Source organism: Corvus kubaryi, unplaced genomic scaffold, assembly GCF_017639235.1.
Source record: "Corvus kubaryi isolate FWS band 111438036 unplaced genomic scaffold, C.kubaryi_AGA036_p1.0 37302, whole genome shotgun sequence".
Taxonomy (NCBI): Eukaryota; Metazoa; Chordata; class Aves; order Passeriformes; family Corvidae; genus Corvus; species Corvus kubaryi.
The window spans coordinates 1,016,743-1,044,607 of NW_024581095.1; the positions used below are offsets into that span (position 1 = coordinate 1,016,743).

At 39.5% G+C, this 27,865-nt stretch overlaps 1 protein-coding gene across 1 annotated transcript in view; it reads right to left on the minus strand.

Moving 5' to 3' along the window:
- The window catches only part of MAN2A1 (mannosidase alpha class 2A member 1), a 110,939-nt gene extending 83,221 nt beyond the window's left edge, over positions 1-27,718 (minus strand). Inside the window, exons 1-3 of the mRNA XM_042028037.1 lie at positions 27,655-27,718; positions 16,002-16,262; positions 5,798-5,942 (exon numbers count right to left, since the gene is read on the minus strand). Of these exons, the coding sequence (XP_041883971.1) occupies positions 5,798-5,942 (145 nt within the window). The 5' untranslated portion in view covers positions 16,002-16,262; positions 27,655-27,718. The remainder of the gene's footprint in view (positions 1-5,797; positions 5,943-16,001; positions 16,263-27,654) is intronic.
- Positions 27,719-27,865: the final 147 nt, after the last annotated feature.

The window sequence follows — 27,865 nt, forward strand, 5'->3', positions numbered from 1 at the left end:
TCACTGAGTCCAAAATTCACACATCGGTGATGTTTCTCACAACACAAGAAACTTGAGTAATTTATTAATATTATGGCAGTATTAAATAAAACCATTAAATTTCAGCTAGCACTATACAGCTTTCCAGAAAATAACAGTATTCTCTTCACAAATATATTAGTGGAACTTCAGTTCTTTGATCTTAAAAATGTATACCCAAGTTAGTAAAAATTATCGGTAATTTTTAATTTTTTTTTTTTCATTTATGCTTGATTCTCAACTTACTAGTTCCTGTAAGACAACACAGTTAAGTGACTGTTTTGATAGCTAAGTAAAAAAGTATCATAAACTGAGAGGATGTCCTTGTTCTTAATTACATCCAAGCTCCACATAGTGCAACAGTAAAAGGTTTTCATAAAACCAAAAAAAAAAAGGACAGATAGGTATGACTTCTTACCTTCAAAAGAAGAGCTCTATAGAACTTAAGCACAGTGTGTGTATTTAATTGACCATACACAGGCACACAACAATGACAATAATGCAAATACTAGGAATAAGTCCAAAAGCTAAGTCTTAACTTACATTTTAGTAAGCACGAAAATAATTTGGCATTAGCTCCTTTGTAGAATCAGCAATTAAAAAAAAACCCCTCATTTTAAAGCAGAGAATACGCACATCAATTTTTTCTAAAATTTAGAAGTACTGCATCATCATTCTGATGATGTAAAAAACAGAACAGACATACAAGTTAATATTTTATAGATGATTCCGACGTAACACTTCTGTGCTAATTTCACCAAAAAGTATCTTTTCAACAAAGATGAATGGCTCACAGCCAAGACTGTGAAATAAAACTTGGAAAACTTGATGGTAAGGCTATCTCAAATTAAAACTAAAAGCTGCCTAAGATTGGTTTTTGTTTTACAAAAACCAATAGTCAAATCAGAGAAAGACAGAAAGTCCCCTGAAACATCCCTGTGTTAAAGCATTCATTCTGATTCCGAAGAAATTAAATAGATGAGCTTCTTGTTCCTGCAAAATATGTACCAAACTAAAATAATTTAGGTAGAAGCAGATACACCAAAATTAAAGAAGCAAGACAATGTATTTACTTTTCGAACAGCATACCTTAACTTGTAAAATATCTCTGCTCAAGTAGCACAAGAATAATTTTATTTATCAGGCTTAATTTCATAAGCATAACTAAAAACTTGAATGATTGCACATTTCACAAAGAGTAAAATCTGCCGTGATCAGTGAGGTACCACCAAAATTATAATTAGACTTCTTACATTTTAAGTCCTATACAAGAGCTACTTTTGCTTTTGCACATATCAAATCTGCTGCCATCATAGCTAAAATGGAAAGGAAATTTCTACTGATGAGCAGTCAAAAGTGTCCTTTCTGTAACAGTCCTGTCAATTTTCAAAGGAACTGCACCTCCTCTGCAAACACAGAAATATTGAGAAACAAGCCAGGAATAAAACTCTAATTTCCCTCATTCAGGTATGTCAAGAAAAACTTGTGAATTGCCCATTTCTAGTATTTTGGTGGGTCAGACAAAGTCTAAGCAATCTGTGTTCCAAATGTGTCAGGAAAACTAAGAAGTCACCTGAAAAACATATCCAGACCCTGTCAACAGAAAACATACATGAAACTCCATGGTGGATGGATTAACAACACCAAACTTTTATGGTTAAGTTTTCTTATATTTTAACACTGAGTTACCTTCATAGGTCTATATAGGTTTCCTCCTGAGAAATGGAGACTGTCTTAAATAATAAAAGGTGGTTAATGTGAATGGTAGCAAGGTAAAGTTACCAATGTTATAGGTAATTAATGAAATGTTAAAAAGTAGAGTTTAGTCCTGACCTATCTGCCCATAAACTTTCATGTGGGTGGAGAGGCAAGAGAAAAATCTACTTTAGTCACTTTCCATTCCACTAAGGTGCTGCTCATACTAGGTCTGTAACCACCGCATTCAGCAATTAAATACTCTGATCTGGTATACACATATATTTAGAAAGCTCACAAGTCTCAATTCGTAAATAATTTAATAGGAAGTCATTACCAAAATCATCACAGAGCAATAGATGCTAGAGGTGTCTTTGCACCTTTCAGGTCAGATCTGAACCTCATATTTCAAGTCCAGCTGTGCTGTTTGACAATCTCACAGTCCCCAAGCAGAGTTCTCCCCTCTGCATTTCAGCTGCCTCCTCCACTTCAGGCAGCCACAAGAAACTGCAGTTGAAGAAGGTGAGAGCCAACATATGGGCTCTGCCAGCACAGAGTATGTGCTTGCTCCCTAATCTGCTCCTGACAGAACTGATACCTATCTGATGGCTACAATTTCACACAACTGAACTTCTCTCCATGGCTTAAGATTAATCTCTACTGGGTGAGTCCTCCCAAAATCAGACATGCTACTGACTTGCTCAAATTTTTATCAACTGCCAGCAATGAAAGACAATTGTGCCACCACTGATCCAAAGTCTGAAGGGGGCCCACTCTCAACCCTTGCTTCCCAAAATGGGTAAACACATTAACTACTGCAGGGAGAAGCACAAAACCAAAAGTTTGCAGGTCATGGTTAAATTCATGCAGAAGCAGTTAACCCAGATTTAGCATCACAAAGTGTTTCAGAGCACCAGCACATTCAGTCATCCCTCCAAAACAGAAGGTGGAACCTAAACCCACCACCTTCCCTACGGATTGTGTTTCATAGATTCACAGAATGGCTTGGATTGGAAAGGACCATCCAGTTCCTAGCCCCACACCATGGGCAGGGATGCCACCCCATAGACAAGGTTGTTTAAAGGCCATTTCTTTGCCTTTGAAGTACATACCCTCACTAGCATAACTGGTTATATGAAAGTTAAAGAGAAAGTAGCCTCAGATGAGAAAACATAAAATCTAATCAGAATTTAAAGCTTCTGCAGCTAATATAGTTATACCTTTACTGATCCCATTTCTTGGTAAATATCTTTCACATACATTGTTACACTGTACAGTCATGATGACTTAAGCTTTTTTCTGAGAAGGCATTTCCTTTGCACAATGCTTTTAGTCCTCTGTGGGAAAGGAACAATGTAACCATTAGTTATACAATAGATTTCAGATGTTACAGATATATTTTCCTTCTTTCAAGTGCTTGTTAATATGCAATTTCCTACTGCAGAAAATTCCACAGAAATGTCCTTAAAAAGCAGTACCAAGTCACGAGATTTCTGTAACACTCTTTGCAAAAGCAAACAGTAACCAGTCTCACACAACCACCTTTGGTGAAGGAACAGTTTACTTTTACCAGGGTGCTATCTCAGTTTAAGTCTACTGAATATCATCTGAGAAGCTTGAACAAGCTGAGAAATATTTAGATTGCATGCAAGAGGAGATACAGATTTCATCATTTTAGTTGCTGTTGGTGAAAGACAGATATCATTTTATTGTAAAGACATGAAGGACTTACATACTAAGAATGAAGACTTAGAAACAAAAACCAGACACCAGCAAGAAAGCCAGCTCTCAAAGGTGAATGACAATAGCATTAAGACTTCAGGCAAGCCCTTGCAAACAACATATTCAGGAAAAATGCTGCAGCAGAATGATGGGAGACAGCTCTTGTAACTTCAGACTTTTTCAAGCCCAGTCATTCAAGGCAGTCACAGGGAGGACTTCTCTCAGAGATGAAAGAACAAGTACCTTACTATAGATTTAAAGATTTAATTCATGACTCCCTGCAAGACAAATGTAATAAATGCTTGTAAAAATCCATTTCTGAATCTATGCTCACTATAGCCTACATCCCTATGTTTGGAAGAGGGCCAGAGCACTGCTTGAAAGGGCAAAATAGAATCAGATTAAACTTCCTTAAATGGAGCTCTCAGGTATACCAAGAGGCATCACTCATACGTAAAATTAAAAAATAAACACATGGTTAACATACTTCCTAGGTTAAGAGGAAATTCCGACTGAAAAAGTAAAGGAAATTCCATGATTGATAACACAGGAAGTCAAACAGAAAAAGATATTGGTGAAGCTACCTCTGGTTATTGAGTAGTATTTACACTTTATCTGTCTTAGAGGTCTAGTAACTTCAGTTACTCACAAACTTCTTTGGAGGGGTTGGGAGGATGGCTGGTTTCGGTTGCATTTTTTTTCCTTTGGATGTGGACCAAGGCCAATTGAATGAGGTTCAACAAGGTAAAATGTCGGGTCCTGCCCTTGGGTCATGACAACCCCATACAGTGCTGCAGGCTGGGGACAGAGTGCCTGGAGAGCTGCCCAGTGGAAACCTGGGGGTGTTGGTCAACAGCAGCTGAACACAAGCCAGCTGTGCCCAGGTGGCCAAGGGTATGCTGGCCTGTGTCAGCAATCGTGGGGCAGCAGGAGCAGGGCAGTGACCGTCCCCCTGTGCTGGGCACGGGTGAGGTCACACCTTGAGTGCTGTGTCCAGTTCTGGGCCCCTCAGTTCAGGAAGGTCATTGAGGGGCTGGACCGTGTCCAGAGAAGGGAACAAAGTTGGAGAAGGGTCTGGAGCACAAATCTGATGAGGACTCTGGGTGCCTTTAGCCTGGAGAAAAAGAGACTCGGGGGCACCTTATCACTACAAGAGGAGGTTGTAGCCAGGTGGGGATCGGGCTCTTCACCCATGCAACAAGTTTCAGTACAAGAGGAAACTGCTTCAAGCTGTGCCAGGACAGGTTTAGATGGGATATTGAGAAAAATGTCTTCCATGAAAGAGTGCTTGAACATTGGATTGGGCTGCCCAGAAAAGTGCAAGTGTTCATAAAAGCAGGTGGATATGAGGCTTAGGGACATGGTTTGGTGGTGAACACAGTGGTGCTAGATTAATGATTGGACTTGATTTTCTTATAGGCCTTCTTTAGATAGGCAGATATGAGTTTACACTGTGATTATTTGCTCTGAATATTTTTACCATATCTGTACTAATTTAGCTGTCATAACTGGACAATATAATTCCACATTCCAGTGTGCATTTTCTTGATATTGCTAGATACGTGCAAATAAAAGCCATTTATGTTCAAACTACCATACCTTCACTCAGATCCACAGTACTTCAAATAACAAATTAAATTTTAGAGAGATATACAGTAGTAAAATTCAGTATCACTGGAATCGTGGCTTTTTACAACAACAGCCAGTGCTACCAGCCTCTCAGTATACATGTACCAGGACTACAGTGTAGCAGTATAATTCACTGCTTTTTGGTAAATTTTACCAAAAAGTCATTCCAAAATTAAGGAACACTTCTCCATTTTGTTTATTACAGTTGGGTGTACCCACTTGGGTGGAAATGAAATAACATGGGCATACCTAGATTTCTGTTTAAATCTAGACTTTTCATTATCCTGCTATTGGTTGGGGGTGTGCACAAAACAGTGAAGAAAGTGTCAAAAACTTCAGATTTGCCATTGTCACATCTTCTAAAAACACATCTCTTTAGCACAGGCTAAGGGTTAAATGACAGTCAAAAAAATCAAAACAAGAATTTACAGTATTTAATGCATCAATGAATAAACTGAATGGGTTACCAGAAATTCATGTTACTTTCCAATTTCAACACTGAAGTTCTGCTCCAGTTAATAAATTCAGTAGACATACAACTTGGATCATAACAGTTGTCATTGGAAGTCAAGGGCACTTGAATTATACATCTGTTTAACTGCCTTGTTGCTAGACTTAAATCTAACATATTAACTGGTATGCTTCAAAAAACCCCAAATCTTAACAGAAATGGCAATGCATTTCTTAATCCAAAAGCCTTTAGATCCTCAAATCAATACAGTTAAAATATTACCTGGATCATTATGTGAGTGAGGCACAACAAAAACTTGAAGTGGTTCGCTGTCCCATTCATTTTCATTGTATGTGATATCAAATCCTTGTTTCCAAACGCCACCATCTGGATTATCGAAAGGAAGAATATCATAGACATCCAGCATCTAAAAAAGAAAAATTAAAGGAATATAAAACACGAATTCACAGAAACAGTTCTGGTATTAAAAAACAAAGCTGTTTTCACCTCAAATGGATCAGCTCGTTCGTTAAAGAGGGAGAGATGACGAGCCAAATGAATAGAAAACTGACAAATGAGAGCAAGTTTCAAATCACACTAGGACACCCAAGACACAGCTGGCAGGAAGAAGAGCATTTGGCCAGCTCTGTTCTGAGGAAACTGACATTGATTAGATAAACAGCAGGATTTAAGCCTTAAGTCAAAAAAATTACAGCAGCTCACAATGGCATTGGGCAGGAGGGTATGAAGAGGATTATACAGAATTGCACAGTACACTAAACAGCGGAATGCAGGAAATGAAGAAAATAAACTGAGCAAGAAGGAATGACAACATGAGAGATATCAAGGCAAATGGCAAACTCACAAAAAGGAACTGAAAGAAGCTATCAAGAAAAAATGTTGATAACTGTAGTCAACTGCTATAACAAAGCTTCTTGTACGTTTCCTGTTGCCCAGTACACTAATTGTACAAGGAAGGACATATTTCACTTCTCAATGCAAATAAAAAGGATACAGATAAATAAAGCAACTATAGAATTACTGTAACAAGCTCCTATGAAACTTAGGGAACACGCTACAGCTTCAAAGAGAGGCTATTAATAGGAGATTCAAGGAATTTTTTTTGGTAATGCTCTGGTTTGTTTTTAAGAAAGAAAACAAGATACGAACAGGAATTGACATCAGACAAGCCAATTCCTGACACCCTAGTTTAATAACTAAACTTCAATCAATTCCAAACCCATGTTAGAATACAATTGTATACTTGACAAACTTTCTACAAAACCCAATTCATCTACACAAAAAAAGGACCACTATAGCAGTCATTTGCTACTTGAACACCACAAGAGTTAAAACTTCCCAGTGGTAAGATGCTTTCTGTCGTGCTAGGAAAACCTAAAAAAAACTACAGACATCTGTAACAAATATCTGACTAAAGAAATTAAGGCCTTGCAATTGTTGACTTTCACATCCACCCAGCTGATCTCTCATTTTTCCTCATCAACAGAACAGGGGGAGAAATATAAAATATTATGGGTGAAGATAATAACAATTTCCATCACAGAAAAAAAAAGACCTGACTTCGGGAACATTAACTTAATCTGTGGCCAATTAAAACAGAGTTGGATAGTGAGAGATCAGTCCATAATGTTTCCTCTCTGTCACTCTCTGCTTCTCCAATTTTTTGCCTGCCCCAGCATGGGGACCCTTCCACAAGCCACAGCACTTCAGGAACTCCTCTAGTGTGGATCTACCATGGGCTCCAGTTGCTCCTGAAAATATATACCTGCTCTGGCATGAGGTCCTCCACCAGTTTCAGGGAAAAACTTGCTCCACTGTGGTTTTCCCCACCTGCTCTAGTGACTAGAATACCTTCTCTGCTTCCTCCATCAAGGACCACGGTGTTCACAGGACTGTTTCTCCCCCTTTTTTAGCCTTATACCACACTGACAGGCAGCATTTTACCTTCCTAAAACCAATTCTGCCAGAAGTACTACCACTCTTTGCTGGTGGAGGCTGTATCCTGTGGTGGGTTTGGAGCTGTGTCTGGCACAGGGCAGGACTGGCCTCTCCTCACAGATACTGGAGCCCCTCACTGCCAACACCTAGACATCTGCCAGAGCATTCCACCCTCACCTCTGTTAAACACTTAAGAACAGTCAATAAAATACATATTCATCACATAGTCTTCACAAACTTCACTTACATTTACAAAAAACTTTTCCCACACTAAGACACTGAGAAAGTGGAAATTTTTACACACACCCACATACAAGGTAGATCTCCACTCCTTGTCCTTTCACCTCATAAGAACAACAAAAGAATCCCCACAGTTACTTCACTCTGGAAATGTTCAGTCCAAGTTTTGGCCATCGCCACTCCCCATCTCTTAATCCTCAAGACCCAGATTTGGGTGCCTAAAGGAAGAGGAGTGGGTTAACCTTGGAGGGGTTGGAATCTGACAGCCAGAAAAGGTCAATCCACCACAGGCCTTTAGCTTAAGATATAAAGGGAACTAAGTAAGGTAAGAAGGGAATAAAACCCAGTAATCCTACATCCAGCAGAGCCTCAGCTGGGCCTGCAATGTGCACTGGATAACTACAACATGTGAGAGATTCCATGTACACCAAACATCTGTGGCCTGTATGAGATGATCCTGTCACATCACTGCTCCCCTAGGATTGCTTCAATCTTTGGACAATATTAATTAGTGGAAAACAAAGGTGCAATACTTGAAGATCTGTGCATTCTGTACTGTCAGCTTGAAGGGCCCAAATAAGGGTTTTGCTGAAGTTTGTTAGCCTAATAGCATATTTTCTAAATATGCTATTGGGCTAATTTATATATTAGATAAAGAATAAATAATATATATTATATAATAGATAATATAGATAGTCTTTTATTATTGCATATTTTCTAAATACGGTATTTTCTAAAATCTGAGTTTGAAGAACTGTATTTTTTCTCTGCAATGCAATGTTCTGAGGAAAATGTAAGTGCATACTTTGTCAATTTGCCAGTGAACAATGAATGGCCTTAATACTGATAAACTCTTTGGACATTTCAACCATGAAAACATTATTTGATTAAAAAGTAGTAATTCATGGAATTCCACACATTCCTGTGAGTTTTTCTTATGGATGGAGTCAGCATTTAACAAGCAACTTTCTGCAGTCTGAAGGATACTAATTTTTACAGTACGAAACATAACATTCATAATTTTTTTCCCTGACATCTACAACTTCACAGCTATTTCAAACCACGCTGATATGACTACGAGCTCAAGAGACAGAAACTGCAATTCAGGAAATAGGTCTTGGAATCCTTATCAACAGTTGTCTGATATAACTGCTTCGATGACATGACCCATCTTCTAGAGACATTCGCTGCCTTGCAAAGGCCTGAATCATGCATATCGTAGAGGAACTGTTGAAGCTTGTCCAACTTAATGGCTACTATCCCTTGTTGTCCTTCCATGTGGGTATCAGTGAAACTCTCAGAGGCAACCCAGACTGCATCAAAACTGACTGCAGAATTCTGCAGGTAATTGAGGTCACAGGTGGTGTCCTCTTCTATCCACCAGTGAGGGGGGTAAGAGTGTGAGAGGAGGACACTGATAGTATAGATCAATAAATAGCTTCGGAATTGGTGTTTGGAGTTCTCTCACCCTGTTTTCATATCTGTGTCTGCTTGGGAGAGATGAGATCCAACTAAGGGCATCAGAGGTACCTTTGCCAGGGAGATGGCTGACCTGTTAAGGACAGCTTGTGGCTGAGAATAAGAGGGGACAGAGAGAGTCAGCAGCAGCCCTGTGAGGGAGTAGTGGGCAGGAATGATGTGACATGGAAGGGTTTAAAAAATATGTAATATAATAAATCAATAAAATTGGGTCACCTCCAACATTTTTTGATAAGCAAGGAAGAACCTACAAGGCACAATCACAAAGAAATCCCCAAAATCCTTCCTGGTAAAATAGCATGTTGGGGTGCCTCTCTGACAGCTTCCTGGCCTGTATCAGAGACAATGTGGCCAGCAGAACCAGGGAAGTGATTGTCCCTCTGTACTGAGCACTGGTGAGGCACCTCAAATCCTGCATCCAGTTTTGGGCCCCTCACTGCAAGAAGGACATTGAGGTGCTGGAGTGTGTCTGGAGAAGGGAGCGAATTTGGGAAAGGGTCTGGAGCACAGGTATGATGAGGAGCACCTGAGGAAACCGGGGGTGTTTAGCCTGGAGAAAAGGAGGCTCTGGGGGGACCTTATTGCTCTCTACAGCTCCTTGACAGGAGGGTGCAGCCAGGTCTGGGTCTGGTTCTGTTCCCAGGTAACAGCAGCAGGACAAGAGGAAACAGCCTCAAGCTGTGATGTTTAGATTGGATATTAGGAAAAAATTCATCATGGAAGGAGCGGTCGAGCACTGGCACAGGCTGCCCACAGAAAGGGTGGAATCACCACCCCTGGAAGTGTGGAAGTGTACAGAAAAGCATGTGGATATGGAGCTTAGGGACATGGTTTAGTGATGAACACAGCACGGCCATATTAATGATTGCACTTGATTTTCCTGGATTCTATGGATGAGAAGCCAACAGAGAACTTATGGACAAGGACTAAGAAGCAGACCAGTATGGGTGACAGCGTAGTGGATGTCTGCAAACAGGTTCTCTGATCAGGGATAACAAGTAGAGGAGGCTCTCCACAGACATTTGCAGGGCCTGGTCCTCATGGGGAGCTTCAATGACCCTCTGTTGTGCACAAGGGACAATACAGCCAGGCATAAGTCATCCAGAAGGTTCCCGGAGCATGGCAGTGGCATATTCCTAATCCAAGGGACCAAGAAGGCAGTGAGGAGAGGTGCTCTGCTGGACCTCTTGCTTGTCATGAGTGCCCTCATCTCATCAGGGCTGTGAAGCTCAATGGCAGCATTGGCTGCAGTGACCATAAGACTGTAGAGTTCAGGACCCTGAGAAGAGGGAGGGGGACAAAATACAAAACCACAACCCTGGGCTTCAGAAGCACAGGCTCTGGATGCTTTGCTGTCAAGATCCCACAGCATAAGGCCCTGGGATGGAATAGGGGCCCAAGAAAACTGGTTAATACCTCCTCTGGTAATAAGGATCACCTCCTCCAAGTGGAGGAAGTCCATCCCAACAAGTAGGAATTCAGGCAGAAATGCCAGGAGGCCTACCCAGATGAACAAGGAGCTCCTGGCAAAATTCAGACACAAAAAAGAAGCCTACAGAGGATGAAGGCAGAGACAGGAAATGGAAGAGTGGGGTGGATTGACCCTAGCTGGGTATGAGGTACTCACCAATGCCACTCTGTCAGTCTCCTCTAAAAGTGGGCAGGGGAGAGAAAATATAATTAAAGGCTCACAAGTCATGATTAGGGGAAGGAGAAATCGCTTACTGATTACCATCATGGGCAAACCAGACTTGACTTAGGGAAATTAGCTGAATTTATTACTAATCAAAATCAGAGTACAATAATGAGAAGTAAAACAAATCTTAAAAACACCTTTCCCCCACCCTTCCCTGCTTCCCAGGATTAACTTTATTCTCAGTTCTCTACCTTCTTGCCTCAGTGGTGCAAGGAGATGGGGAAGAAGGGTTATGGTCAGTTCATCACATGTTTTTTCTCTGTCCACTTCCTTGGCAAGCAGGAGTCCTCCCCCTGCTGCAGTGTGGAACTCCTCCCATGGGAGCAAGTTCCCCATTGACTGCTCCAATGTAAGTCCTTCCCATGAACTGCTCTAACAAGGGTGCCTTTCCACAGGCAGTGCTTCAGGAACAGCCTGCCCCAGCTTGGGTTCCCCACAGAGTCACAAGTCCTTCCAGGAAATCTGCTCCAGTGTGGGTTCCTCTCTCCACAGGGCCTCAGGTCCTGCCAGGAGCCTGTTCCAGCATGGGCTTCCCATGGCATCACAGCCTTTTTTGGGCATCCTCCTGCTCCAGCTGGGATCCTGCATGCACTGCAGGTGGATCTCTGCATCCCCGTGGATCTCCATGGGCTGTGGGGACACAGGGGCTTCACCGTGGGCTGCACCACGGGCTGCAAGGGAATCTCAGCTCTGGCACCTGGAGCACCTCCTGCTCCTCCTTCAGCATTGACCTGGGTGTCTGCAGAGCTGTTCCTCTCACATATTTTCACTCATCTCTTTTCTGGCCACAATTACTTCTATACAGTATCTTTGTTTTCCCTTGTCTTAAATCTGTTATCCCAGTGGTGTTACTACCATGTGATTGCCCCAGCTTTGGCCAGAGGTGGATCCATCTCGGAGCCACCTGGCACTGGCTGTCAGACATGGGGGAAACTTCCAGCAGTGTCTCGAAGAGGAGGTATAGCCCCCACGCTTATAGCCCCCACCCCCAGCAAATCCTGGTCAAGCAAATCTAAAACAGGGAGGAATACAGAAACATTGTCCGAGCACCCAGTGATAAAGTTAGGAAAACTAAAGGACAAATGGTGGGATTGAATCCAGCCAGGAATGTCAAAGGCATCGAGAAGGGCTTCTTTAAGCAACAAGTGACAAAAGGAAGGCCGGGATCTACTGCTGAATGAGAGAGGGGACCTGGTGACACAGGACATGGGAAAGGCTGAGGTACTGAACACCGTCTTTGCCCCAGTCCTTACGAGCAAGATCAGCCTTCAGGGATCCCAGGTCTCATAAAGGAGGGGAGAGAACTGGACTGAGGAAGATGTCCTTCTTGAAACAGGGCCAGCTCAGGGACTACTTGAACTAATTGGACATATCTAAGTCCATGGGACCTGATGGGACGCACCCATGAGTTCTGGCTGTTGTCACTGTAAGGTCACCCTTTAAGAACCTTTGAATGATCATGGTGATTAGGAGAAGTGCCCAAAGACTGGAGGAAAGCAACGTCACTCCTATCTTCAAGAACGGCAAGAAGGAGCACCCAGGAAAATAAAGGCAGAGAGAGTGCAGAGATGGTCGAGCCACTCTCTTTCCAGTGTTGCCCAGAGACAGGATCAGAGGCAAAGGGTACACACTGAAGGTTCCTCCTGAATATCATGAAAAGCCTTTTCCCTGTGAGGGTGACTGAGCACTGGCACAGGTTGCCCAGGGAGGCAGTGCAATCACCACCCTTGGAGATACTGAAAAGTCACCTGGACATGATCCTGGACACCTGACTCTTGGTGGCCCTGCTTGAGCAGGTGGTTGGACCAGATGACATCCAGAGGTCCCTGCCAACCTCAACCATTCAGCCATTTTGTGATTCAAACATTAATCAGAAGCAGTTAAAAAAAAGCCAAAGAAAAAAAAACCCAAAACCTTCCCCTGTAATAAACAAAAGCCAGACCAGGCTGAAAACCTTACACTTATGAAAAGACATCCAAAAAACAGAAGTTAAATCTTTTTTATCTTTCATACAACACCATCCTCAATATGAATTGTGTAAAGGATTAATTACAAATTGCATCATCACTCAAACAAGTTACACGACTGAAAGTGATGACTAAGTTCCAAGCCCCTAGTTAGTAAAAACAAAAAGAAGTTAAAGAAAAGTATTTCATGGATGTATTTCAGTTTTACGTCTGAGTATAACATACTGATACGATAAGAAAGGACTCTGTAAAAACAGTAGACAGATAGACATTCAAAAAGGATGCTGCCTCTCTTCATTATGGCTGCTTCAGAAGACAGCCATGTTACTACAAGCTTTTCATTAAAACATCAGAAAGGTTATCAGCTGTGTTTTTTCTACATGGTTTTATTCTTCCTCTATACTGAAGGAGTCAAACTGCTGAAATTATGTAAATCTCATGAAAACATCATAACATCCTAACAGCGAATACTAAACTACTGCTCAGTAGAAATAAAAGCATAGATTGTGCCTCTTCAAGCCATCTTTTTAAAGAGTGATTCATGTCTCATTTTCAAAAAGAGTAACATTACTAAGCCTAATCTTAGATGCTTCAGTTGTTGAAATGGACAAGACAGGAGACACCTCAGTGTATTATTTAAAAGACCTTCCAGCTCAGCATGATGGCTATTGAGAATTCCATCTTCTCTGAGCACAAATGCCAGATACTTCCTGAAATCCTAAACTGAAAAAGTATCAGGTCATATCCATATTTAATCCAGTTGTCTTCATTTTTGTGGGTTTATTACCTGTCTATTATTTATCTTTTGGAAAAAAGTACACATTAGTCTTTTACTTGACTTAAATTATAGCATTCTCAAGTCAGCCTTATTTTCTGTGTCCGGCTCTATTACAGTTTTCTACCTACTTATAAACAGTACAGTAGCAAGTAAACAATTTCTTGATTTATAATTAGTCCATGAAAAAATATTCTTTAGCTGTCCCATCTGAGAATCTTTTGGTCTCATATTGTTAGCAACTTGCTTTTTCTGTTTTATGTAAACACATGTCTTTGAGTACCAAATCCAGCAATATTTCTCACTGAACCATGACAAAGTTTTTAAATCCATATTTGAATGCATTTTTACAATGGTTTCTCCATTATGGGAGACTATAATAAATTTCCATTATTTATTCAGTGAAGACTCTTTTACCTTCACTCTGTAAAGTTATTTTTTATTCAAATACTTAATCTCACCTATATTAGCTCTTACTACTTTGTAGGCTCTCAGCCACCCAAGGACAAACATGGGAAAAGTAATGTAAAAATCTGTTTACAAACAGCAGCAATTAACATGTTTATTTCTTTCAAAAAGTGCTCAAAATTATGATTGAAAACGTCTCAAATAAATTAACTGAGCACGCAGAATACATCAGGGTATATAAAGTATTAAATAGTAAAACTGTACTGAAATACAGTGATTTAGATCAGCTCGTAATGTGGTGCTAGAGGAATTCTGCTGAAGTCAAGGTCTTAGATTCCATAACTGAAATGCAGCTCAGACTCACAGGACTGGAAACTAACTGTATACAGAAGCAATATTAAAGTGACTTAATGATGATGGTGAATAACCTGCTCAACAGAGGGTACTAACGAAATGGCACGGAGAACATTAAAGCCCTCCCTCCCTGTGCAAGGAAGAAAGGAAAATGTGAGTAGGGGAACAGTATGCTTGCTTCTTATGAACATGCAAATGTACTTAAAAGTAAAGAGAATTATCCAAAACCAATTTAGTTACAACAGCCTCCCATTAGGTAGGTAGTAGGTGCATTGGGTGATAGGAGATGTATGTTCTGACATTCTGCAAGTGTGAAGAAAAAACAAAGAGCAGTTTTAGAAAGTACATTTTACCTTCCATTCGTAACAGGTTAACATGCCCAAGAATTTAAGACAACATATTTTATCTCAAAATTAATTTACTGGAACTTATTTTTAATGCACATAAAAATGTGCATCACCTAACATGGTAACAGATTGTACAACAAATAACTTGTTAATAATCCACTAACTTGAAAGCCTGTAACCACAGGTCCAGATGTTTCACTTCCCTGCCCAGAAGTCTTAAGGCATATGAGAAACATGAAGAGATGTTCAGATATTGCCTTTAAAAAGTCTACTTTCTCTATAAAAGACATTGAGGTGGTGCCTATCCCTGAAGAGTTTAAAGGCATTAAGCACGATACATCAGAGGTTGCAATTGTTCTAATATGTGTACTTATTCTTCTGAAGTCCGCTGTCTTTCTCCTGCAATAGAAATACTTTAAATTCTAAAACGAGAAAGCTGGACTGCAAAATTTAATCTTTGCTTTAGAGTACTATGAATATTTATAGTACTCCCACAAGACTCACAAAAACAGTACAGATCACAAACTTCACAGAGTATTCTCAGTGCTCCTGAATCACTCCATTAAAACTGAATATATAAGAGTCCATGAACTCACAAGCATCACCAGAAAGCAAAAAAAATTCAACTTGAAGTGTTTGACTTTAAAAACTTCAACCTCCCCAGTTCATGCCAGCCAGTCAACATGGTATATGTTCCTCCCTTCTGATCAAAGCGCCTATATGAACTGGAGGCACAGGAATGCTGAAATACAGAAATGACATTCAAAAGGGAACACAGGACCCAAGATGTTTTTTAAATTACTAATTCTTGAACATTCTTTACCTCCCCATCAAACCTCATCTACACATATGTCCCTAAAAGTAAAATATATTTAAACCAAGACTATCCACTATTCGCAGTTTATTTTTCATCAGTTTTAGAACAGTTTGGGGAAACTCAAAGAGACTCTCAAACAAATTATTTCCAAAGAACTGATGGGACAATAATCACTATATTTTGTTCGGATTTTTGAAAAAACTTTTAAGCTTTTGTTTCTTTAAGCCAAATGTTGGCTCTTCATAATCATTATTCAATTTCCAGAGAATTTTAAAAAAGGTATAAAGGAACACTTTCACAACATCTATTAAACACAGCAATCACTTCAACAATTCTATTATGTCTTAGTACCAAGCTTTTAGCAGCAACTTGACATTTTCAGAATTAAATACAAAGTGACAGCTAGGACTCCAGCACAATAAGAGAGAAAAACATACAGCTTACCTGTACATCTGAACTGTGACTTCCACTTTTTGAAGCAAACAAACAATCCTCAGAATCAACTGTGAACAAAACTGAAGCAGAAGGGAACAGCTCAGAAACAGACCCTTGACTGAAGTTTATAGCTTCTGGATTTTTTTGACCATCCTTTACTGATTCACTCAGATTGATCACAGAATCGCGTATGTTTGAAATAATCTCATTATTTTCTGCCAACAGGCGTTCTAGATGATCTATTTTTTCTTGCAATATTGAAAGCTGGCCCTAGGGGAGAGGAAAAAAAAAAGGTGTAATTACTTCTCAGAAAAATTCTTGATAGACCCGAAAAGCCCAACAACAACAAAAAAATCAGTTTCACAATAGTATGTGATCACACAGAAAATTCAAATATATCTTTATTTCATATTTTACATAAAGACAAACTAATAAGGTATTGACCCAACACACAGAACTTCCTCTTTCCAGTACAAGAGAAAATAGCAAGAGACATTTTTCCTCTATGAACTTGAATTCACAGCACAAGATTTAATCAATGATAGGAAGATACGCTTTAAAGTCACACAGTATCAAGCAGCAATTATCTCTAATTCAACTTTTTTCACATCTTCCATAGATTTGCAAAAATCTGATCTTCTCATTTATCAGAACATCAAAGCGATTTTTTACAAGTCAGTCACATCGTGATGGGATTAAGAGGATATTGTAAACATTTCAGGTTTTTCCCATACATTTAAAATAGCTCAATAAATACCACTTTTTCTGATTTTCAGTGGAAGTCGGAGACAAATTAACAAAAGCACTGTACGGGGGTAAAAGATCCTTTAACAGCCTGATTGTAGGAATAATCTATATAATTGCACCATTACAACCATCAAGAAAATCCTGAAAAAGAGAGATCAAGCTAATGGCATTTTCAGTCAGAAGGTCATCTCCAACTGCCAAACAACAGGATTTGCAGATATTCTAGAGAGCTCCACAAGAGGAAGGCTGCAGAACATCAATGTGAATTGAAAAAAGTAGACTCATCTCCCAGAGCAACTGGGAAGGAAGAGACAGATCCCACAAAGCAATTTCATAGCATCTAATCACTGTATTGTTGGAATGAAGGAGGGACCCCAGCCCTCCTCAGAGGGCACCTCAAAATGCTACTGCCCTCTCATGGGCTAGCCACTCCTTCCAAATCATTTGAGGTATGGTTTTTATCAGGCATGAATGTGCTGGCTTTTACAAACTCACAAAAGGGCAGATTATTTAACGTGATCTTAGGGATACTTCCTCATAACAGTAATTTCTTTGTTTCTTCAAAATGACTTCAATGTAACAAGAAGTGACAAGAGAACAAAAAAACCAGTCACTTCCTATTATTAAAGTTGAGTTCAGATTCCAAAATATACAATGTATGATTAGATATTTTTGCAAGCAGCTGTCATAATAGCCAAACCTGCTGCAGTTTCAGGCATCTGCATTTTACTATTACATTCAACACAAATACCATTGAATCAGGAGACAGCTACTCTGTGACTTATGGTTTTAATGACTTTTTCCCAGCACCACTGCCTTATTTTCTTAGGACTACAGTATAATATTAGAAACAACATCTATATATGACACTTTTTTCCCTTTCGACAGTAATACATTTGAAATATTTGCATTTTCCTTTTCAGCAACTGTAGTTTGCAAAGGATTAGGTCTCCTTTCTAAATTGATGTGTACAATTTTTAAATTCTCTTGACTTTGAGAAGCCTGCAGGAATAAAAAAACACCCAAACCAAACAGAAACCAAACCCTTACCAAGAGCTACCTATCAGTTTTTTGGATTCTAAACTGTCATTACTATAAGTCTACCTTTATGAAAGTTCTTTGTAATTTTGCAGACAATATGTTTTAGTACTTCTTTAAATCTATTGGTTTGTCTCCACATTTTATGGGCTGAGCGAAGTGCTGATCCACTGCTTGTTGTTTGTTTCCGTTTCTTAATTGATACATCCTGAAAACAGTAACAGGTTCTAAAATGCAACACAGGCAGACAGCTATTGCTGCTTCCCAAAAGGACAAATACATATTTTGACAACAGAACCAGATTAAGCTAATTGAGATGTAGGACCAACATCCTAGAATCCCAACAGTTTAATGATAAATGCTAGAAACTTCTAAAATTGAGGAACTGAAAACAAGAAGAAATCAATATGCAGATGATGGGATACTGGAAAGAAAAAAAAATAAACAGACTGTAGTCCCATGCCCCCTGGTGGCACAAAAGAAACAGACAGACTAAAATCTTTAAAATGCTACATTAAAGATACTGTGCGCACATTTCTATACAAAATTAGTGTTTTCCCTTGCAATATCTGTGATGCTTCGAAAGTAGGAAAGGTTTCTCTACACAGCGTCTCATAGCCTATTGTGCTACTCAATCTAAAAATAACATATATAAAACAATACTTGATAGAGGCTTTACAGGCTGCTCAACAGAAGCTCTGATCTTCAGGTTCCTAGGAAGTTACAATACAGCTGCCATCCATATAAATCATTCCCTGCCTCACTGCATTCCCTGCCTGACTACACTTCAAAGTTACCACGTGTGCAAGCAGTTAAAGCACTGTTCACACCTATCCCACCACTATGGGCACTGTCTCTACAACTATAAAACCAGACAACTGTTTAAAATTTATATTCTCATTCATGTATGTTGTAGAAGTATTTTACGTCTTCTTACCAAAAACAGTTTTATATTGCTTAGCAATAGCCTGCCAACTGCCTGGTCACAGAATACACCACCGACCTGGCTTATATCGTCTAGCTAATTATATGCTCTCCAGGACAATAACACACACAGTGGAAAACAAACAAACAAACAAAAAAAACCCTCATAAAATAAGTGTTTAGATTGATCCTTCCACTGGCATATACTGCCAGTTTCTAGAAGACAGATATAAACTTCCTCCAAATTTGGAGGTCATGTCATATTTCGTATCTTTAGGACATACCTTTCATTTAACTTATTATACTTTAAACCTTGAAAAATCTGTAACAAGTTCTACCAGTTTACCATTTACTATGTGACAAAGAATTTTTCTTTGTAAACCAAGTTCCTTGCATACAAATTGCAATTTGTTACTAGACGACCTTTAAACACCAATGACTTCATATGCTGCTACGTACAACCAGCAATAATTTTTAAGCTGCAAGGTTCCAGCCTACCTAGGACACTGGTTTTCAGAAGTCTGTAAAAGTATGTTACTTTAACTTTGAAGGTAATTCTTCTGTCATTTGGAGAAAGAAATCCTTACAAAGATCTCCCATTGTGGAACCTAACAGAGGACATTAATACAGAAAATCCTTTCTATTGTAGAGACTGTGAGATACATCATGCTTCTAAAGCATTTACACATGCAATGTGCTAAATCAACTTGAATGCAAAACATGAATATGTTAACAACATGTAATCAATAACCAAGTTAAAACTGCAGGAAATCAAATTTTTGAGATCATCAAAATATTTTCTCTTTTTGTTGTGAAATGTCTAATCCATGAAACTTAAGATAAACAACAGTGTCTCAGACTAGAAATGGATCCCAGTCTTCATTCAGTATGAAAATAATTCATGTCAGGAATCCATTCTCAAGACAAAAATTTCACATGGATACAAATTATGCAAAAGCTAGGTATATTTTCATTGCACATTCACCTTTTCTTCTTATTAAATAGATACTGCCTGTTCAACAGTAAAAGGATTTTAAAACATGAGCTGAATATGGAAAACACTGCAGCTCTTCAAAACAATTAATTTAACACATGAAAATAAATTCAGTTTCAAAATTTTTAAAGGAAGGCAACTGACTTACTTCAAATGTCAAGGCCAAACAGTACCAAACTGAAGTTACTCTCAAGCTGTTTTATCTAATTAATTGCAAGCCACAGACCAGAAAAACAGATTAGAAGCATGTTACAGGGGACACTAAAGAGGTCTAATTAAAAGATAAAACACAGGGATCCTCTCCATTACTAAAACCATACTCCAACAGTATTTGTTTTAAATTAAGTTTTCAATTTTTCCACGCATTTAAGGGTGAGCAGGGAGATTTTTTTAACTTTTTTTAATCTGAGCAGAGATATACCAACTTAACCGTAACCAATTCTATGTGAAATGCTGCATTCTGCATGGCTTTGTAGATCTTGAACGACAAAACTTTACTAGCTGAACATGTGAGCAGAACTATCTCTGACTTCACAGCATCAAGTCTTCTTAGAAAATAAGCAACCTTCATCCAAGACTTTGAGAAATGTCTAACTGCACAGAAAAATGGAGATACACTAAGTATATCTTAGTACAAGAGAATAGCATTCAAGGATGCTCTGTTAATCTGCATACTTGTTTTAACATAGGGAAACTAGGAGTAGTCTATGCAACCAGTTAAAAAGTTTGCAACAACTTTGGTGTCAGATTTCTTTTTTCATTTCTCTCTGTCTTTATATATTCACAAGTATGTAAATAAAGATCTTACTAAAAAGCAAGAAAGTCAATCCTCCTGTTACTTCACAGCAAAGGAAGCACTTCTACAAGAAGCACAAAGTGCCAACAAATCCACTGAAAGTAGCTACAGCTGCACTGGTAGAATGGCATCACATGAGCAGCACACCTTTTCACCACTCCTGTGCTTACACAGGGTTGGCCTTAACCAACAAAATTTTCTCATGTGAAGGGAACACAGACCCGCACACCTTCCTCCCACTTGGAACAAGAGTCCACACCTGTTAGATGCCCTGAGAAACCTGCCACTATCACCACATGAATCAGCTACATAAACAGCTCCTTATGCTTCAGTCACTCTGAACCCTTCAGCAGTTTTCATGCCCCAAATACTCCAGAGCAGTCTGCTTTCCCACTGCCCTCTGCTTGTCCTTCTCTGTTCGCTTCTGACACCAGCCTGATCTGTCGCAAGGACTCTCCAGAAAGGAGCACAGTGACACCCAACACAAGGAGGGAAGCCCAGTAACACAGTGGGAGAGCAACGTGTTTTATTCTGAGGAAGTAGAGAGTGTTCAGTTTCTCCTATCTAAACACTGTACATTGTGGAAAATATGTTAGTTGGAACTTTCATTTCCTGAGTGAACACACACTCCTTCTCTAAATGCAGTGGCTTTCAACAGGCCACTAGTGATCACTTCATCAGGAAAAAGACAGCTAGCTCAAATAATTGAAGAGAGAGTATGACAGGCCCACAGATGAGGATATCTCATAGGAACAGACAGGCAGAGGAAAATCCAGATTAGAGACTTCTGATGTTATGTCAGCTGGAATTTGGTTATTTGCATCCAGACTCAGCCAGCAACCACCGAGTGCTTGGTTTGAAACAAGCCAGAGCCCATTCCCTTTCTCACCCACATGAAACAACAGGAGACCACAAAGGAGCTGTCAGTGTCCTGCGTTAGAGGCTCTGGTGTACCAAAGATCTGCGGTGAAGAAAGCGGAACACCACAATGGACGTAGCTCTCCGAAGGATGTGGAATTCAAGGTCACTGCCTATCCACATTCACTACAGTAAGCAGTGAGGAAACTGGACTCGAAGTCTCATTTTCTGGCTGCACTGAACAGCAGTCATCATAACAGTTTTCTGCACTGGTCTTGCCAGTGATTATATCCAGGTACATCTCTAGAAATCACATGCTATTTTTTTCAAAATCTTGATATAAACTCTGATGAGATGCCAGCTTATCAAGATGGTAAGACCAGGATGCATTCTCTGTTCTCTATCAGAGCAGTGAAGAGAACATACCAAATACACAATTAAATGGTCACCTCCTGCACAGAAAAAAAAAGCAGTTACAAGTCAAAAATGCAACCCAGTGTACCATCAAAGCTTAATATTTGATCACACTGTTTCAGCATGCATTCTCTTTGCAAGGGAGGATACAGAACAAAAAACAAGCATACAATGTTTCAGTTAAAAGGACAAATCAAGGTTTAAAGGCTTTACTGATCCATACAGAGGGCTTATGCATATTTGTGACAATGAAAATAACATAAGTAACCTTGTTAGTAATTTCCTACCTTTAAAATACTATTCTAAAAAAGCTCACTTTACAGAGACACTGGAATTCTTCTGAATTAAATAACTACAAAAGTCTGTTCTCTTAAAAGAATCACAAAGTTCTAATCCAAAGATGCAACAACAAATAGATTTTAAGAAGCTGATGGACTTCCACATTTTGCTTTATCACCAGAGGCAGCAATAACAAGAATGTTTAATGTACTATTACAGTAGACTTATGTTTCATGCCATTTACAGAGACAAATATAAGGCATGCTGTCAGGGACCAGTTTTGACACCACCATCACTGACCTGAAGGCAAGGAGAATAAACTGAATATTTCCAGATTTCTAAGTCAATTAAACTGAAAAATGTCCACTGCTACTGTGACTGATCCATTTTGTGTTCATCTCGTTTTTGATCCTCCTCCCTACCCTATGCTGAATCTTTATTTAAATGTCTAGCAGTACAAAAGTGAAGCGTGGCTTATCCGCCACTAAGAGTAAGAACTTTAATAATGGTTATTTTCATTCAAACAAGTCAAAACTTAAAATAATGTATCAGACAAAGAAAAGCTCAAGTAAGAACTAGAAAACCTCTCTTCGTTTAGTTGATACAGTTAAGTTAGGCAATGACTCTTGGCAGCAGAAGGATGTGCTCAATTAGAGTTACTGTTTTGTAGAATATATATTCTGTAAAATACATTTTGCTCAACATTTCGCACCAGATTTAGAGACTGTAATTGAAGGAGGCTAATAGCTTCTGCTTGACTGCTGCTTAGACAGAACTTTACACAAAATGTGCAAGCAACAAAAACAAATACACTCTGTGAACACTAGGAAAATAAAGAATCAGTACTGACCTGTAATTATGTTCACAAAGACAGCTGCTCCTGCTTTGCAAAGTACTAGAAGCTCAGCAGAAATAATCCTAAATTTTCATTATTTGCACTCAAGATCGTTTCCATGATATTCAAAGGCTTTTAGACTGTGAACTTACTAAGTGTTGTTAATAGGAATTTGTTTGTTTGTTTTTAAATAAGTCAACATGTTTCAAATCCAGAAAAATTGATTCCTTCTGTGGATTTCTTCACTCAACACTTGATCTCCTCTGATGTAAAACTCCTAAGAATGCTAGTAAAAGTCACTGCACCCAGTTTTTCAGTGCTCAGACGTCAAAAAAAGAGTACTTTGAAATGATGCACAACCTTAACTATCACTATTCACATTTTAGAGTGACAGACAAACATTTCCTAAATACCTGACTATGCTGCTTCCAATACTTCTACAAAGCTAAGTCCGGTTCCTTGTTATATAACAAAGGTCATAAAGCTCCCAAATGAGCTCATGAAAACACACCAGTTACTAAGAACATGGAGCATCAAAACGTGTTTTTATACTCCATGTGAGCCATTGATTTCAGCTACTTCACTGTGGCAAGGTATATAGCAAAGCTTCAGCTGGAAAAGGTATTTATAGTGTATCGATGGAGCATGGTACCTATCAAGCATGAGCCCAGTGGAGACTCAGGGCTGACTGAAGGCAGAGCTTCCTTACAGTAGGGGAAGTGATACCTCTGCAGAACCCCAGAATAAAGTTCATAGGGTGCCTTTGTTCAACACACAGATCAGAGAACTCTGGTGTTTCTGCCATGTACTCGGTCCTAATTTCCTGCCACTACTGCTCCACCCAACTGTGATTCCTATTTTGGCCAGGTGGAACTACTGTCAAATTGGCAAACTCAGATGAAATAACACTCCATACAGGAACAATCACCACTTGTGATATTTATCCTGGAGCATCTGATGCATTGTGTAAGCATGAATACAACAACAAGCTTCTGCAGTACTAACTGCCAGGACACTTAATGATTTGCTGAAGGACACAGGAACCAAAAAAGAAACCAAAAAAAATCAAGTCAGCTACTTATAGAGGAACTGTACTTGATCACCTCCCTTTGATTCAGTGCAATCAGTGAGTTCATAAAAGCAGTTAACAGACATGAGATGAGAGTATGCTTCAAATAATGGTGGTCAAAGAGGGAGGTGGGGAAGAAAACACAGAGAGATTTTATTCAAATAACAGTTGTTTAGGAAAAGTAAAATGGTAAGCATGGACATTGCTGTTTGTTTCTGCTTTGCCTTTTAATACAGTTTAAAGAAAATAACAAAACCAAAATAAAGTATCTCTTGGAGCTGGTCCATTTATCCACAGAATCAGAGCAGGCTTGACTTCCACAACTGTATTTTCAGAAACAACCTTTCACACAGTGCAGAGATATTGTCCCATAAAAGCTAAACCAAGCCATGTGAAAAAGTGGTTAGAGGAAAAAGCTCAAGTTCAAAGCATTACCTGCCAGGTAGTGACAGAGTATGATTCAATGTGATGTCATTTCCCCTTGCTTAGCCATAAAATTCACTAAGAATTATCTTTCAATGTAAGACTACATAAAGGGCATACATTTCTAATGCAAGATACAATTACAAACAAACCCTCCACTTTTTTTTTTTTTTTTTTTAATTGGACTTTAATATGTGCCATGCATGCTTAGGTGAAACCCTAGAAACCAAATAAACACTCCACAACCTTCCGTAAATGAACAGATTTTACGGATCTGTTATAAGTGATAGTAAAGTTAGTTGAGAAAGCCATTAGTTAATAGCCAGAGGCTAACTATTTTTATTCTTCTATATGAGTCCACAATCCAGAATAGGTTCATATGGGTTTATCAGGATCTGGTATTCATCTGTAGACAATAACACAAGTTTTTCAAGATAAGCTGCTTATGGATGTCTTCTCAGACTTGATTTGAATGTAGCTTTCACTCAGTAGTTATCAATTTAGCCCACACATCACTCGTACATGACACTTGCTACACAGGCAATGTCATAGGACTAAGCAGCACTTTGAACCTTTCTCCACTCTGCAGTCACACAAGATTTCTGAGAGAATATTGTATTATTGCTAACAAAACCAACATACTCAACCCTTTCCCCACTATATTCTACTAGAAGAATCTTACACAATGATCTGTACTGACAACTGGTACAATAATAACCTAAAAATTCACCTAAGGCTCTCCCTGCACCTTGAGCTCATCTCTGCACAATGTTGTAACATGTAACCCTAGCATGGATAAGTGTGGCAAACACTCACAGTGAAACTGACTATTGATGCCAGCTTTTGCAACACAAACACCAAAAAAGACACAAAGTCAATGCTGTGTCCCAAGCCTGACCATGAGTTCTGTTTAGTACCGCAGTGAATAAATATTTGTACCACAGCATTTAAATATTTGGTTAAAAAGCACATAAAGATATCTGTCTATGGATATTCATCCATCTTGGGAGATCTTGCCCAAAAATTTTTCTGCAGGACACTTCTGTTGGTGTCCTGAACTCTCAAACTAGTGAGCAAGTTCTGTAAGGGCAACTCTTCATTACACCGGCCTACACTGAGAAGCCTAAGAGAAGACTGAGTCTGATGCAAGCTACCTTGAGACCAGGCAAAGAGAAGGCATCTTGCTTTGGAAAAAATGTAGAAATGAAAATGGAGCAGCAGTTCTAATAACTTATTTTACTACTGGCACTACGTATCATGACACTCTAGGTGAATGCAGCTCAACAGGCACTACCACCTGAAAAATCCCATCTCGAGTTCAGACAGAATACCTAAATAGCAAATGCTTATAAGCTAAACAGGGGACTGCTTCCAAAAGTACCCACTTCTCTTCTCTGAGCTAACTGTAAGCCACGTAGGTCAGAAAGAACAAACTAATCAATGTGCAACTTCCGGGACATGAAAGGTGACGTGTGCTGTTAACCAGAGCTGCACAGAGGAACAGCAAAGCACGTTGCCAAAACAGAGAGGTATGAAGTGAATCAAATCAGTAACATCTGAAGGAAAAAAAAAAGTCTCAATTCCTTTTTCTAAGCTAAAAAATTCTGGCCTTTGTAATCAAAAAAAGAGAATGCATTATTAAATCTACTGTCTGCTGCCATAGTTTTTTACAAACAAAAACAGCCTGAAGGTTTTACATCTGTGGCTAGTTTCATTTACAGTACTTTGAGCTCTGGCAACACTGCACTAACACAAACAACTTTTTATCAGCTGAGATAGTAGTATTAAAGTGTTTCTCTCACATATTTCTGGAGGCTTCTATTCCACTCTTCATCTTTTGCATTTATTTGAAACTGATGTTAAAAAACTCTGAAAGCATTTGCTAGGTGTCAGAGGTTTCACAGCTGTAACAAAGTGAAACATTTCTATCATAGGCATAGCAAAAGGAAATGACAAAATTATATTAATTTCATCTCAAAAGATAAAGCATTAAGAAAGGAAAAGGTAACTGTTTCACCCAAAGAAAGAACAAGTGAGAGGCAGAAGTTTCTCCAGTGAGAATCAGAAGCCTCAAAGAAATCTAGACATGTAAAAGGCAAAAAGAGTAAATAGCGACAGACTGTTCTAGAAGACCAAGGGGAGGGAGGAGGATGAAAGGAGAAACGTTTGTCTCTAGCTGACTACACCACCTAGAAGGAAGAGGCCTGAAAACAGATTAAGTACCAAACCCATGCTCACAAGAGGTAAGACCATGTTACACATCCAACCGGGATTACACTGTAGGACAGGAACTTCAACTGCAAGACACTGACAATGGAAGACAAAACACATCTAATAAATCCTTGTTCACTCAACTATTTCAACCCAAAATCTAACACTAAAAATAGAAAACAACACCCATGGATGAGATTTCTTGTTACATACTTCACCTGTATTAAACTCAGCCGGTTGAATAATGACACATTAACTCATTTCCTCACATAAGATACTGACCATATCCCCAAAGCAGCACTTGTACTCAGCTTTTACAAAAGCCGCATGTGGCTTTACTGTCCTGCTGGAGTTACACATTGAACAGACACAGCTGCTGTAGCCAGCCTTGTCTTGTTCCTCTTCTCCTCCTCCTCTTGTTCTCTTCCTTCCTGCAAAAACTAAAGGCTGACCTCTGAACTGTAACTTGAAAGAATAAAGGCAGAACAGATCTGCTCTATTTCTTTACATTTAAGTCGAGGCTTCTGTCTTTACCGCTAAAAAAATGATATCAATTATTACTTTTGCACTGAACGAAACAAGAGTGGTTCTAACAGAGAGATAATTGTTACTTTTAAACTAAGCCTTCAGAGTTCTTTTATTCACTTGAAGTCTCACTCCAATACTAAAATATACTTTCATTCAGTCTGTTAAAAAAAAATTAAAATAAGTACCAAGTAGTGCAAGCAGAAACAGGTTATAACTTTGTATTCTACGTGGTGGGGTTTTGCTGGGGTTTTGTGTCTGTAAGAACACGCAGCTGTGGATAGGCAGCAGTATTCTGCCGTTCTGCACAGCAAACCACGTCCTCTCAGAAATACATATTTCTTCTCATGGGCAAACATTTCTTATTAGAACACAACCACGACACACAGCTTTTAAACTTCTCTGCCACGCAGCCAACACAGGAAAGCGAAGAACTGAAGAACGGCGTCGTTTAACCATGCGGAGCAGTCGGGTCAGCCAGTTACGGCACCAAAGCACGGTTCAGCAGAAAGGAAAGCAGCCACCAAGTCAGCATTTCCCTAAACCTACCTGTTGTTGACACGGCTGAGGTCCCGAGTTCTCAGCTCTCCCCGTCCTGCCCGCGCACGCCCCGCACCCCGCTCCGCGACCGGAGAGCCGCCCGCGGAGCCGCCGCAGCGCGGCCCCGTCCCGTCCCGCCCGGGCCACCCCCGCCAGACCCCGCGTCCGGGCTGTGCCCGCTCTCGCCGCAGCCCCGCGCCGGGCCGGCACCAGCGCCGCC